The sequence below is a fragment of the Polistes dominula genome, unplaced genomic scaffold, assembly GCF_049000335.1.
Source record: "Polistes dominula isolate Pdom_NZ unplaced genomic scaffold, Pdom_raw_medaka contig_78, whole genome shotgun sequence".
NCBI lineage: Eukaryota > Metazoa > Arthropoda > Insecta > Hymenoptera > Vespidae > Polistes > Polistes dominula.
The window spans coordinates 53,779-67,708 of record NW_028301042.1 but is presented as its reverse complement, the minus strand read 5'-3'; the positions used below and the strand labels follow the sequence as shown (position 1 = coordinate 67,708).

At 35.7% G+C, this 13,930-nt stretch overlaps 1 protein-coding gene and 1 long non-coding RNA gene across 4 annotated transcripts in view; one reads left to right on the top strand and one right to left on the bottom strand.

Moving 5' to 3' along the window:
- LOC107072397 (lachesin) overlaps window positions 1-13,930 on the bottom strand; it is a 32,955-nt gene that overhangs the window by 9,239 nt on the left and 9,786 nt on the right. For all 3 annotated transcript variants that reach the window (XM_089175026.1, XM_015332288.2, XM_089175027.1), the window contains one exon: window positions 6,696-6,793. In XM_089175026.1, coding sequence (XP_089031152.1) covers window positions 6,696-6,793 — 98 coding nt within the window. The remainder of the gene's footprint in view (window positions 1-6,695; window positions 6,794-13,930) is intronic.
- Window positions 6,800-9,050, top strand: LOC149031708 (uncharacterized). The gene is made up of 2 exons (XR_016177442.1): window positions 6,800-8,672; window positions 8,750-9,050. It is a non-coding gene; the product is annotated as an uncharacterized LOC149031708 (long non-coding RNA).

Here is a 13,930-nt window from a genome sequence, read left to right as displayed (position 1 = left end):
CAACGGATCGCAGTAGCAGCAGCAGCAGCAGCAGCAGCAGCAGCATCACTACCGGCAGTGCCAGGTTGGGAATCAAGCCCGACGAAAGGTTCAATTTAACGTCGTATCGTTTGCCACTGTTATCTATGATGGTGCACTTGGTAATTAATCTCTAGTCGGGACTATCCCTTCTCCTTCTAACACTTTCTCCCTCATACAAGCATATGCACATATACACAGCTGTTAACTAAACCGAATGAAACGAGACGAGCATCATCATCATCATCATCATCATCATCATCATCATCATCATGATCATCATCATTGTCATCGTGTAGTTGAAGCTTCATCCCAGAATCTCTATTCTCTATTTAGGGGATCAAAAGAAAGAGAGAGCCTTCACTTTTGATGATGTAAAAAAAAGGACAATGTAATAAATAAACAATTGTCATAATAGTTAGGAAAATGTATAAAAATAAAAAGGAAAAGGAAAAGGAAAGGGAAAAGGAAAAACGTGTGAGTTTTTAATTTGAAGAAAGCGATAGCACTTAACGTTATAATCGTGCTAGAGGTACGTGCTTTTAGCCGGTTAACAGAAACGCCAGCTGTGAAGTATCTACTTTCCTGCCTGGTAGTTTCCGTTCAAAGTGCTTGCTTTCGAGACATTAACATGTAAGATACATTGTCTTTACGAATTACGTTCTCTCCTTTCTGTTATTCACGCCCACTGCTTTTCTTCTTCAAATAATGTAAATACTTAAAAAATAACAATGAAAATAATCCTTTTTATCAAAGCCAAAGAAGATTAGGAAAGACAAGAAGCTTACAACAAACGGAGTGGGAGTGTAAAATGTTGTTGGTAACAGTTAAGGGACAACTCCGATTCTCGATGCATTACCCAAAGCCAGGAAATTCCCTGGGGGGTGGGCACCCCGATTCTTCAGACCTTAGCCCCAAACCCGAAACCTCCAAAACTCCCCGTGTAATATTTGGAGAGTCCTAGGGCCACGAATCTACGTTAGCGCTAAGAGATTGCTCTCCCCCATACCTTGTTCTTCCTCTTGCTCTTCCTCTTGCTCTTCCTCTTCCGTTCCATTGTAATCATGGAAACAATCATTCTTCCCTTTCCCTCTTCCTCTCTTCCTATCTTTACGTTTCACGTCTCTATCGCGTCGGGATAGTCGCGACGACAGCCGAGAATGGCCGACGATGCCAAGGCTGCTACCCTTTCGCTCGCCTTCATAGCAATCACCGATTTGTCTGAATAAGCCTCCGGCAAGTATATACTCCTCATGCTTACTACCACCCCGGGGAAACACCAACCCGAATCCTCCCCCCCCCCACTCTGAGCAATCTCAAACCTGCCAGAGACTACCTCCTATCTATCTAGTACTATTACTATTGCTCCTCCTCCACCTTGTATTCTTCAACATCACCGAAAATACTAAAGTTCCTCGATCCTACCGGATGGGAGTGCAAAGAGATTCGACTGATGTATGAGAGATAAAAATGGGTGGTTGGTTGGTTGGTTGGTTGGTTGCTTGGTTGGTTGGTTCCTCCCTAAACCCTAACGTTAGCCGGAGACAGATTCGCGTCGATAAACGCGACTATATTCTTCATATAAAAAGAATGTGCATCTAGTTTTTTTTCCCTCTCTTTTCGTCGAGCATTTAACGAACGCTGTATGGAGTGCTATTGTTACTTTTTCTTCTATTCTTGACTATCTTTCGTTTACAATAAGATCGGCGAGCCGTTTATAATGTCTTTAATCGTGCTACATTTAATGGGCTTGCTTTTCTTTTTTTTCCAACATCATCGATCAACTATCCCATTGAATTCAATTTGATTTACATCGGATTTTATGGGATTATTGATATCTTACTCTTACAATAAACTTTAAAATTCGAATTAGGTTAGTTTGGATGTTGATAATCTAGATTAAACTGATCCATTGCTAATAATATCATCGTAGTTTGAAGAAGATAGTTAACTAACAGATAGTTAGATAAATTTTAGGTACATATGTCTTTGCCGTACGAATGTGCTACGTTTCGTTTACCTTTCCTGTTCGGCCAACGTAACCCTTAATGGATTCGCTTTGCAAATAGCATTCGTTCTCTTTCGTTGATCCAATAGTGATCGAACGTTTCAAATGTTCATCAATTGGCTTTTTGTACGGTGTGTTAAAATACAAAAATAATGAAAAAAAAGTTAGCCGTTCGTCGTTGACCGAGCAAATTGGAACAATTTACTGTTTTACTTTATTTTTTTTTTGTTTTTTGTATTCTTTTGTTACACTGTATATGTTTGTTTTTATTTATTTTAATAAAAAAGCATAGTAAAATCGTTATTGTTATTGTTGCATACGATTTAGTGTTACAAACTTGAATTGCAATTGTGTCCTGATTTCTTTGCTACATTAAGAATAACTCAAATACCACTAGGAATATGTTTCCAATATGTATTTGTGCGGTTTTGATCCGATAAACTTTTCGTCGTTGAACGAAAAGATCAAAAGACCTTTGAAAAATATTTTTAATGGTGGGTACTCCTTATCCCATTCCCTATCCATAGAGATAGAAATATAAATGGAGCTCCCGGTATTGATCCTACAAGTAAGAAAACATTTTCATTTTGCATGGAAACAAATAAATTTGTACGTGTAAAAAACGTCTTTGTGTTTTGTCAAAAATTGAGATTTTGTATACTTATGTTAGTCTTTATTCCGGAGAGAATCAAACTTGAAGTTAGAATATTCTCCTAGCACATGTTTACCGTTACATGTTACCCTCCTGTCCTGTGCAACTACAGCAATGTGTGGTTAACCGGATCTTGAAACAAACCACACGTGTCCTTTACTAATAGTATTAATGCCATGCGCAATGCATTCCTCATCAGTATTATACGCGCTATATTGCGTGCTTATATTTCTTCTATCTCTGTCCTTTCACAAATAGAGAAAATAGATACTCAATAAGAGGTATGCGAATCGTATAGAAGAGAAATAGAAAGGATTCCGAAGGATTCGATGAAATCTTTAAGGACGATTATATTCAAAGACAGGGAGAGAGAGAGAGAGAGAGAGAGGTGGGGGGGGGGGAGAGAAAGGGAAATGCGATAAACGAATAAAACGAGACACCAACGTGTCTCTGGCACCCCTCGATCCTGAATGATATTCGATCTCAATCTCGTGAATCGGATAGCTTGACTATATTGAACTAGTTGTTCACCTTCTGGCCATCGGAAATCGGGGAAAATCGGGGAGAATCGGTCGTTGGAATTCGAAGCTAACTGTTCGGGAGGATGGATGTCTTCTCGATTCAACGAACGAACGAACGACGAATAGGGTGGCTACGGTGGGGTGGTTTAAGGGTTAATGGTAGGGGGAATCAAGAGTAGAAATTCGACGAACAAAAGCTGGGATTATTCGTGTTAACGCTTCTAGTTTCTCTATCGTTGTTTATGGCTTCATATTAATATTATTTAGTTATGTATACGACTATACAACAACAGGGCTGATATAGAGATAGGGTTGTGTTGGATTCTATTCAATAAATCGAATATATTAATTCGGTTAGCGAGCTCGTTTATTGCGTCAATCGAATTTCAATGATTGCATATTAAAGGATAGATTATTTTCCTTTTTACATTTTCATATACATAATTTAATATCCTTGTTAATATTCGTTGTATTAATCATCTTTTTTTTTATATAGAATTTAGAATTATGGAAAGTATGACGGAAGAGAAGGGAGATAACAATAACGATATTAAATATTTCCAGGAATATTTCATAAATGTAACCAACTCGTACATGTATGTATGTATGTATACAAGGTGGCTCGTTATTATAAAAAATATCTCGACAAAATGTTCTCGAAGAAGGAATCAAATTTTTCACGGTATTTCAGCTTTGAAGACGATCTAAGGTATTGGTAGAAAAGTTGTTTGTCAAATGTAATGGAAGATAAATATAATAGTATATAACTCTATTTGAAATGATACACCCTGTGTACACAGATAGAACGGATGATCTCGAATGTCGGCTATAAAACGCGTATTACTGGTACGCATCGCAACGGAAGAGTTTTCGGGGAATGGCGGCGATGCGCGCAACGAAATTCGTTGTCATCCAATTTCTATTCCGTTCGTGCGAGATATTCATCGTGAGTGCGTTAACAGTGGCGTACGTAAAATAAATCTAAAAAGTCCGCCTCCCCGACAACCCCCCGACAACCCCCCCGACAACCCCCCGACAACCCACCGACAACCCACCGACAACCCACCGACAATCCACCGACGAGTAGGAATATTTAAATGTGGATCGATTCCAGTGGCTTCATTCAGAGTTATCTTGTAGTATAACATGATTTTCGTTCGTAAAACGCCTTGAACGGGTTTAATAATAATCAAAATAATCTAGACAAAGGCTAGGAAATTACATTTCCATCGTAAGCGACCGTGCGGATAAATTCGTTAGGAGCTCTCTGTAATGAACAGGGAGAGGAGAAGAGAACATATGCACATGCACATATCGTTGAATGACGGAGAAAGCAGCGACCAGCAAAACAAAGATAGAAATAGTCGAAGAGAGGGAGAAAGATAACTCGCCGTGGACGTTTTTCAATTTCGTCGCTGTCAAACGGATTGGTTCGATGGAAGTACAAGCAGCGTTACAGGTAAATCGAAATAAAACCAAAAATAGGGAACGATTCGACTTTTAGTATCGATTGATCGGTCGTTTAGCCAACTCCAAACTTGCATTCTATGTTCGTTCGTTCGTACGTTCGTTCGTTCGTACGTTCGTTCGTTCGTTCGTTTGAATTCGTACAGGCAAACGCGAAATGACAGTTTTAATATCCTCCGAGGATAAACATTTATACGTGCCACCAGCAGGTGGTTGCGGCCAATCGAATGTGTATGCATAAGCGTTGAAAACAAATCGTGTTATTCGGCTTAATTGCTGGTACGTGCTATTTATCAACGTTCTTTATGTCTTTACATTAGTTTTACCCTTTCTCTTTTTACTTTATATTTCTTTTTTTTATTCTCCCATTTGCGTTTTTACACGCAAAACGTAGGAATGGGAATGGGAAAGAGAGAGGGAGGATAGCTAACATTTGTAATTTAGTAAACTTGTTTTGTTGCAAGTCTAATTGTTATTAGAGTTCCCCGGCAAATTGAAATGTTTAACGGTTCTTTAAAATGAGTCAAATGTTTATTATACTTTTGGAATAAATTATTATATTAAGGGGTAGATTTTAGTAAGTTTTAGTCAAATATTATTTAAAAATAGGGCGAAAATAGGGCGAAAATAGGGCGAAATTAATAATGTAACTTGCAAATGAGACGAAGGAAGGAAAGAAGGAAGGAAGGAAGGAAGGAAAAAAGGTTTGACTTTATAAGCGACCGGAAGTAAACGACGAGGGTAACGTACCGGAAGGGAAAGTTTACGAGGAGCGAGAGAAGAAAGTGAGAATCGGTCTTTGGATCTCCAGTGATATCTTCCCCCAAGTTACAGGAGGGAGAAAAAAATGTCCATTGTAAAAGTGTAGAAGCTCGCGAAGAACAAACTGAATAGCACTTTCGGTGGTATTGTCCGAGCATAAAAGCTGCAGGAGCTGGTTTTGCTCTTACAATTAAATGCGCCAGAATGAGACTCGACGAAGCCGTTTCAAGTCCACTTGGTTGATATCCTGATTACCATCAGAAAGAGAGAATATTTAATATGTATTGCTCCTATTATGCTAATCGCTAACTTTTATAGTACGTTATTTAAATATTGTCAATTAATTTCAATTAATTTCAATGAAAAATAGTCAACTATTTTCTATAGATAATTTCCAACGGTATTTCATCCTCTATTGCAAATTGTTATTTATTTGGAAATGTTCTTCCAACATCTGGATTTTATTTAGCAGAAATTGAGTTTGTCGAAGTTATTCAGCTTGCTTTAGAAACGATAGAATGATAAAACGATAAAAAGTCGTCGAACAAGATCGGACGAGTTTGCTTCGCAAAGCAAATCTTTGTTCCTTGGAAATATTCTCTTTTTATTATCTCTATCAATTTCGTTGTCTCCCCTTTCACTCGATCAAAAAAGAAAAAAGAAAAAAGAAAAAAGAAAAAGAGAAAAAAAAGAAGAAAGGAGGACAAAATGGAAGAAAACGAATTGGGATAAGAAAAGAGATGACGAATTCAATTGCACGGTTTCCGTTTCCCCTTTAATCTTGTATCCTGGTTAAACGCGTTGCTAGATGAACTAGAAAATAGTTTCTATCTTGTTAGGAAAAATGAAGCGACTATAAAAATGCTTTCATATACTTTTGCTGTGTTATCCCTATTTAAATTGAAAACTGCATAATGATTTAAAAAAAAAAAACAAAAAAAAAAAACAAACAAACAAACAATGCAATAGGATTGATTTTGTTTTTTAAGGTTTAAACAGAGATGGACAGAGTGACATCTGCCTTGTCCAAGCACCTTCTCCAATCTTTCCCGTTATCTCTCACCAAGGGGGTGACTGACCCATTTATTTTCCACTCGCGGCTGCCCGGCCGAATTTCAAATTCTCTTATCGCACCTCCCCGTCCTCGCTTTTAATTAAAACCAGGACGAGGATGATTTCCTTTCAAGATTTTTTTTTTCTTCTTCAAATCCAATCATGCCTCCCTCCCACCTCTCGGATCATTCCCGAATCGTTTGTTTCAACTTACCTTGTAATTACCCAGTTTCCGGATAGTGCAAGATAAGATTGCTTCTTTGCCGATTGCCGCGGTCACGTTACCGATCTCTTCTGAAAAACTTGGCCTATCTGAAAAATACAAATGCAACACCGTTAGTACTAACGACGTGACTTTGTAGCACGTTACGATGTTGATTTTGGAGCTTTCGCGAATACGGTAGATCTAGTTTGCATTTCTATGGAGAGATTACAGCGTGAATTCCGTAGTATAAATCAACATCGATCGGGTTGCACACTGTTCGTATCTTTCAACTATGTCTAGTAGCTCGTTAGAGACTGTCAAAATTCGTCGTCAAAATTGTCGTCAAAATTGTCTAAATTATCTAGACCCTTACTTACTTTCAAGTTGAAATAGAAATTTGTCCAATTGACGTCTAATTTTAATCTTACACGAATACATCATGTCAACGTAGACTATAAACTGTATTTTTCGCTCATGGAAGCTTCGAAAATCCATCAAAAGGTAGTCATTTAGTTGTCGCTTTTCCGAAGGGACCATATTTCGACGCCATGTATCGGCTTCATCCATTAATGCCGGTGTAGTAGCTTCACGGTTGATAGGAAATCGAAGTTACGCATCGTTTGCGGGAAGCCTCGATATTATATGTGTCAAGCTGGTATTAAGTAATCGATGTCATTGTACTCCCAAACCGCATCGTTCTATCTTTTCTATCTTTTCTACATATAACCCAACACATATTCGTATATAAAGAAATATTAAATGTCCAACTTCGATATTCATGTATATTACAAATTAATCTTTTTGTTTTTTTTTCATCATCCTAGTCCAAGATCGAATAAAAAATCGAAAAATAATTATTTATCGGAGTATCGAAACATTTTCGTGTAATATGCTAAACGTAATTACACTTTGCCAATCGTTCGAATTAATTGAATAACAGGGTGAGAGAGTAGAGTCGGGGTAGTAGGAGGGTTGGTTAGTGAGAAACCCTCTCTCTCTCTCTCTCTCTTCTTATTTTAAAACCACCAAGTTGAGTAGGGCGCGAATCGATTCGTTGCTAACTCAAGATAAATATGGTTCAACTAAAAGGAAAAAAAGAACAACGAAACAACAAAAAATGAATCACCAGGAGTGGAAGAAAAATAAAGATACGTTTCTATTGAACGAATGGATCGAACGATGTTTATTCTCGTTTATTGGAAACATGGAAAAGCATTCGGAATGTTTCATCTGGATTAGTGAATTTGTTTGTTGCGATGCAGAGTGTCAAGATAGTAGGCTATTTTTTAAATAATATCAATAATAAATGAATATTGCCAATAATATGAAAGGAAACATTGTATTGTATGTGTATTAATATTATTGTACAAAACAGCAAAGTATGAGTTGAAATTAGTTGAAATTAAACCTGAATAAGAAGTAACAAACAAAGTACTAGTATATAATATAGCTGTGTTATGCATAACTTTGCTCCTCTTTACTTGAAATCAGCTTTACAAGAAGAAACAATATGAAAATAGAAAGAGAGAGAGAGAGAGAGAGAGAGAGAGAGAAATAGAGAGAAATAGAGATAGAGAAACAAATTTCTAAGTCGATTAAAAGTCAACAATATAAGAAATTCCATAGAGACAAAAGAAACTAAAGAAAAGGAAAAGGAAAAGGAAAAGGAAAAAGAAAAAGAGAGAATTCAAGCTCTTTTTCACGTGTGTGTCAATATCGAATTTCTAAGTTAAACTTTCCAAGTATAGTCCAAGTCGATAGAATATCCGAAGAAAGGAAGAAAAAGAAAAAAAGAAATAGCAGAAAGGGTTGGTTGTATAGTCAAAGTGTAAAAAGAGCTGATACAAGCCACTGGCGTGGAAATGGTTGCTACATAACGTTACAAAGAGAAAGTTAGAAAATAGTTGCGGGGGGGAGGGGGGTCCGAGTAGGACCACGGAACCACCTTCCACATAGGAAGGTTGTCCCAAGGAAACAACGTCTCAGGTATTATGATAATATATTCACTGACAGAAATAGCCCCAGGGCTTCGAACGGAGAAAGTAGAAGAGTTGAATTTTCAGTTTCCGCATCTTCCTATCTAGAATGTAATATAAGGAAACGGGCAGGAAAATAGGGGATCCAGCGAGATTCGAGTTTTCCTTTTGGAATGAGAGAAATATAGAAGGAAAATTTTGGTAAAAAGACGTCGCCAGTAAGTACGAAGCCTACAAACCTGTTATATACCTTTTTATTTTATGGCTAAATTATTCCACAGAAGATAAATAATTCAATCTTAACGTTCGTTGCTACTGCTGCCAGTGCTATAGACTCTCCCTCCCTGATCGAAAATACTTCAGAATTATATGTTATACTCGTATATATGATTGAAGGTACTTTCCCATTTTATATTGGTCCACCTTTAACAATTTCTACGATGCATCCGTGATTTAGAAAATATTGAATTATTTGAAATATTTGAAGATTATTGCATTTGGAATGGTCCAATGAAATTAGTCATATATATCAAATATTATTTGTTGTATTAAATGTGTACATATATATACATATATACACACACAATATTAAAACCTTTAACCACGTTTCACTTTTACCGAACCACTGGTTTCGTTAAAATTAGTGGAAATGCACGGTCCGCTACTTTTTGAGATCCGAGAGAACTCGAGAAAATGCGATAAGAGAGAGAAATTCTCATTCTCTTGAATATGAAATCGTCGAGCAATTTAGTTGAAAGAGAGAAGACGAAGATTGCAAAAATTCGACTCATTTCAACAAAAGAATCACCACCGGGTATAAGAGTTTCTTTCTATCGTCTAAATAGAAATTTGTGTAAGGTATATCTGTATAGTATAGACGATTTAACAAGGTCGTTTGAATAAATTAGCTTTGTGGTGAGATGATGGGATAAAGCTTTACTTCTTTCTTCTCCTACCTTTTGTTTTTGCTTTTTTTATTTTATGGTGGAAGCTATTTCGTCCTTTCGTGCCAATTATTTACAAATTAATCATGATATTTATTCATCAATAAGCATTTTTTATTTCATTTGTACTTGGCATCTTTTTCAAATTCAAATAAGATTGGGGAATAAGTGTTACGTTTTCTACCTGTATATCACACATTTTGTTTGATTATTTTTTCTCTCCGTTTATTCCATTTTCTTTTTGTCGAGAGACGAGGAAGCTATAACGAAGAAGAAGAAGAAGAAGAAGAAGAAGAAAAAGAAATAGGAAAAGAAACAGAATAGGAAAGCAAAAGAGCGAATGTAAAACGAAATCGCGACGCCATACGGACGTTCTCATACTCTCTTTACCGAAAATACATTTTACGGCTTTTTCTATACGCGTATTTGTGTCCTCGGTATATACATATTTGTTTAAAGGTGTAGAGGTGCATATACAGGGTGACTCCAATAGGAAATAGTTGAATAGTTGAAAGCTGCATGATCTTAAATGATGCAAATCTTTTGCTTTTTCATTTGTTCTAATAAATTTGTAATTATTATTATTATTATTATTATTATTAAAAGTATTTATTTATGTTGGCCCTAAATGAAATATTTAACTAACCACATACACATAGGTACATCAATTGTGTAAATGAAGGAAATGTCATTGTAGAAGAAAAGTGCATAGATATTGTCATTGAATTCTTTGACAAATATATAATTAATTGAAATTTCGTTAGAATTGTTGAAGTAATGCGAGTCACCCTATATACGTATAATACATATGTATATATATACTAGCATGAGAAGGAGAAGTACTCTTTTCCGCGTAGCGGCTCTCGACAAATTGCCTTCTTATTTCAGCAACGATTCTCTACTGTTGAAAAATACAACCAAAAATATCTCGAGATACGTTCATGGGGAAAGATCTAGGTGCTCGCGAAAATAAATTCAAGAGTGTGACGTCAGCTGGAAAAATATCTTTCAGTTATAAATGAGATAGTAGCAGCGGTAAAAGGGCGAAAGTGAGTATATCTTTTATTTGAGTATTTATTTACATATATATTTGAACAAAAGACCAATTAAATGGACGACAGTTTGAAACGAAAATGTAGACGACTGATAAGAATAAGATAATGATTTAATAACAATCGACTATACCAAGATAGGAGAAGAAAAAGGGGAATGTCCAGAGCTTTATCTAGTTTTCTAAAATTAGGCAGAATTGAACATTAATATCGGAAATTCTTGAAAGAGCTCTTTAATAAAGTTTCTAATTAGTACGAAGAGGAATAGTTAAGTTTCAAGATAAGAAGTCGAGTTTAGAAACACTTCATTTAAATTATCAGTCAAAAAAGTCGTACAATTTAAAGACGATAAAAGATATATTGGCAAAATACGAATAAAACTAATAAGATTAATAAAAGTTTCCGAAATACAAGTCTTTTAAATGAAACATAACGTAACGTAACGACAATTTATTTAGTTATCTTTTTCTGTTTTTCCTTTTCCTGCAAAATTGCGGTTTACTTCATCGTTGAAAATATTTCTTTCCCTCTCTCTCTCTCTCTCTCTCTCTCTCTCTCTCTGAATAAGAGATGAAGTTTACAGAGTAACGCAGTTGGCAATTTAGGACTTTGATGCGTACCGTGGGGATTTAATGAACGTAAACTCGTGCCAAAATTTCCTAATAAAATTCAGTAGTTATAGTAATTATATTTTACTTGCAATTAAATGTACTTCTTCACTTTATTAGCGCATTATTAGTCAATAATCTTTTATATAGACGAAATAATTGTTAAAAGAAAAGTCGACAGATTGAGTGTGTCAAAAATAATAATAAGATTATAAAGTTGGGAATAAAAAAAATTCATCAGTCGAATCAGATTAAGGCAAAGTTCAAAGCCTTGGAAAGTATTCGCATCTTTCAAACAAAGTAAAGAGAAATTTTGAAGAAAGGTATCGTACCACCGTACATCCTTTCCGTACCATGAAGGACTTTACTCAAGATTTTCGTTTACTTTACTAACCCTCAAATAGTAATCTCTCTCTCTCTCTCCCTCTCCCTCTCTCTCTCGTTGGTGTGCTAAAACTTGAGAAATTAGTTGGTCGTGTCCTTTTTGTTTTGTTTTGTTTTGTTACTTTAACTAACAAAGTGTCATCTGAAATGATCCTTCTTTCTTTTCTTCTTTTTTTTTTTTTTTTTTTTTTTTCGAAATATTGATCAAAGTTGTTTATAAGGGAATTTAATTGTAAATTTTTGGTATGCTTCGTAAGTAGAATCAATCGCGACTTCCATACATAATTAATCCTTTCTTTGCACCTTTCTAACTTCTCAGTTCTCGCTAAAGGATTTCGAAGGATTTATTGTTAATCCCAGTTGATCTCTATTTCAACGAGCGTAGACTTTGGATGCTCGAATAATCCTTTTTATTATTTTACCTCTCGAGAGGTCTTTGAACTCTCTTTTATCGTAAATTCATTTTTAAATGAAAAACAAAATAATGAATTATTTTTTATTTACACGTAGGTACATGCGTATGTGGTGTGTGTTGTTATAGGGTAAAGAGCAGCATATGTCGAAAAAATAGAGAGAGAGAGAGAGAGAGAGAGAGAGAGAGAGAAAGAAGAAATTTAGCATACGAATACCACCCGATGATTCTCTATTCGTGGGCTTGCATCCTAGGGGATTTACATAGTTATTATGATATTATGCGCTCACAAAAAGATTTTTATCATCGAGATGTCTGGGTTGGTTTTCCGAAGAAAGGAACGATAATAAGATAGCTGGAGATATGATAGTCCTGCTGCTTGCGTCACGTGTCACACATATTTTTCTAAGCCTCCATTTCGTTATATGTATCTTTTCTCTTTCTATCTTTGTTAGTTTAACAGACGAAAATGATATGAAACAATAAACATTCACTTTTGTTTCTTCTTTACTGTTTTTCTTTGACTATTGCTAGTAGTATTATAGCGAAACCTATTCCTAACGAAGCACGATTTCTTGACTAAACCTACCAAGGTCCGTCCAAGTGGCAAAAGCTTATTGTCTTTAGGGACAATGGAGATACTCCTAAAGTGACGAGGAAACAGGAAATGAAACATTATTATTACTATTTTTTTTCTCACGCGTACTTTTACTTTACATTTCAAAACAATAATATAATTTATAAGGATTTATAGTGAACGTGGACAAGAATTAATCCATATACGTATTTTTGTTGCCAATTAAAACATTTATACTAAGCTCGATCGATTTTTCAGTGCATCGGTTTTATTCGATTGTCCATTTGTTGGAAAAATCATTTTATATTTCATGGAAATTCAAAGGGATTTAATTCCTTTGAAAGATATTTTCTTGTTTTCTTTGTTAACTATTAAAATGTAACAATTGTATATAGCGTTTGAAATGATTCGTGTTGTTTGTCTCTCGATAATGATAACTCAATGATAATTCATCAAGATCCTACTCTAGATTATTTTCATTCTTTATTTAATTGTTTAAGCAAAATTTTCTTTCGAACAAATACTCGCATTTTTCCATCTATTCTTATATATGTACTTTCTTTTAACTTGATTTACAAACCACGAGCTACGCGATCTAAATCCCTTTTTCAATCCCTTTTCTCTATCTCCCTTCTTCTTTTCTTCTTCTTTTTCTTCTTGTTGTATTCCTAACAAGAGAGAAGAGAAGAGAAGAGGCCCGTGAAAACGGATTATCGAAAGGTTTCGAGAAAAAGCCAAAGAAGCAAGGAAGGAAGGAAGCAAGGAAGGAGGGAAGGAAGGAAGGAAGGAGGGAAGGAAGGAGAAAAAAAGAAAGTCCATCGGTCTTACACAGATTCACAGGATCTTAAATTCTCCAATGCCAGCTCTCCAAAGTTTTCTCACTTTTCGACGGCCGTAAATACATATCCTAGGGGGAAGTAGCATCTAGCTAAAGCCCTTCGCTCTTTACCCTTCATCCCCGGCGTTCCTTTGCAGTTAAAGTCGCAAGCTGTTACACGAGTTCGACCGACCCCCTTTTAAGCTCATTCTCTCTCATTCATAATACTACGTTTCTTATATTTTTTTGACCAACATTTACTACTACTCTCCTAGATTTTGTCTTGTTCACGCGCATATACAAATTAGTCTTTAATATTCAACTAGAGCTTTTGTTTTTCTATTTTAGTAGGAAAGTCAGCAACCGAGTAGGATAATTTCATTTTCACGAAGCGCCGCGAATTCGAACTTTAATTAATCGAATTCAAGCTGAACTAACTCCCCCTCGTCTCTCTTTCTCTTTTTAGCTCTCTTT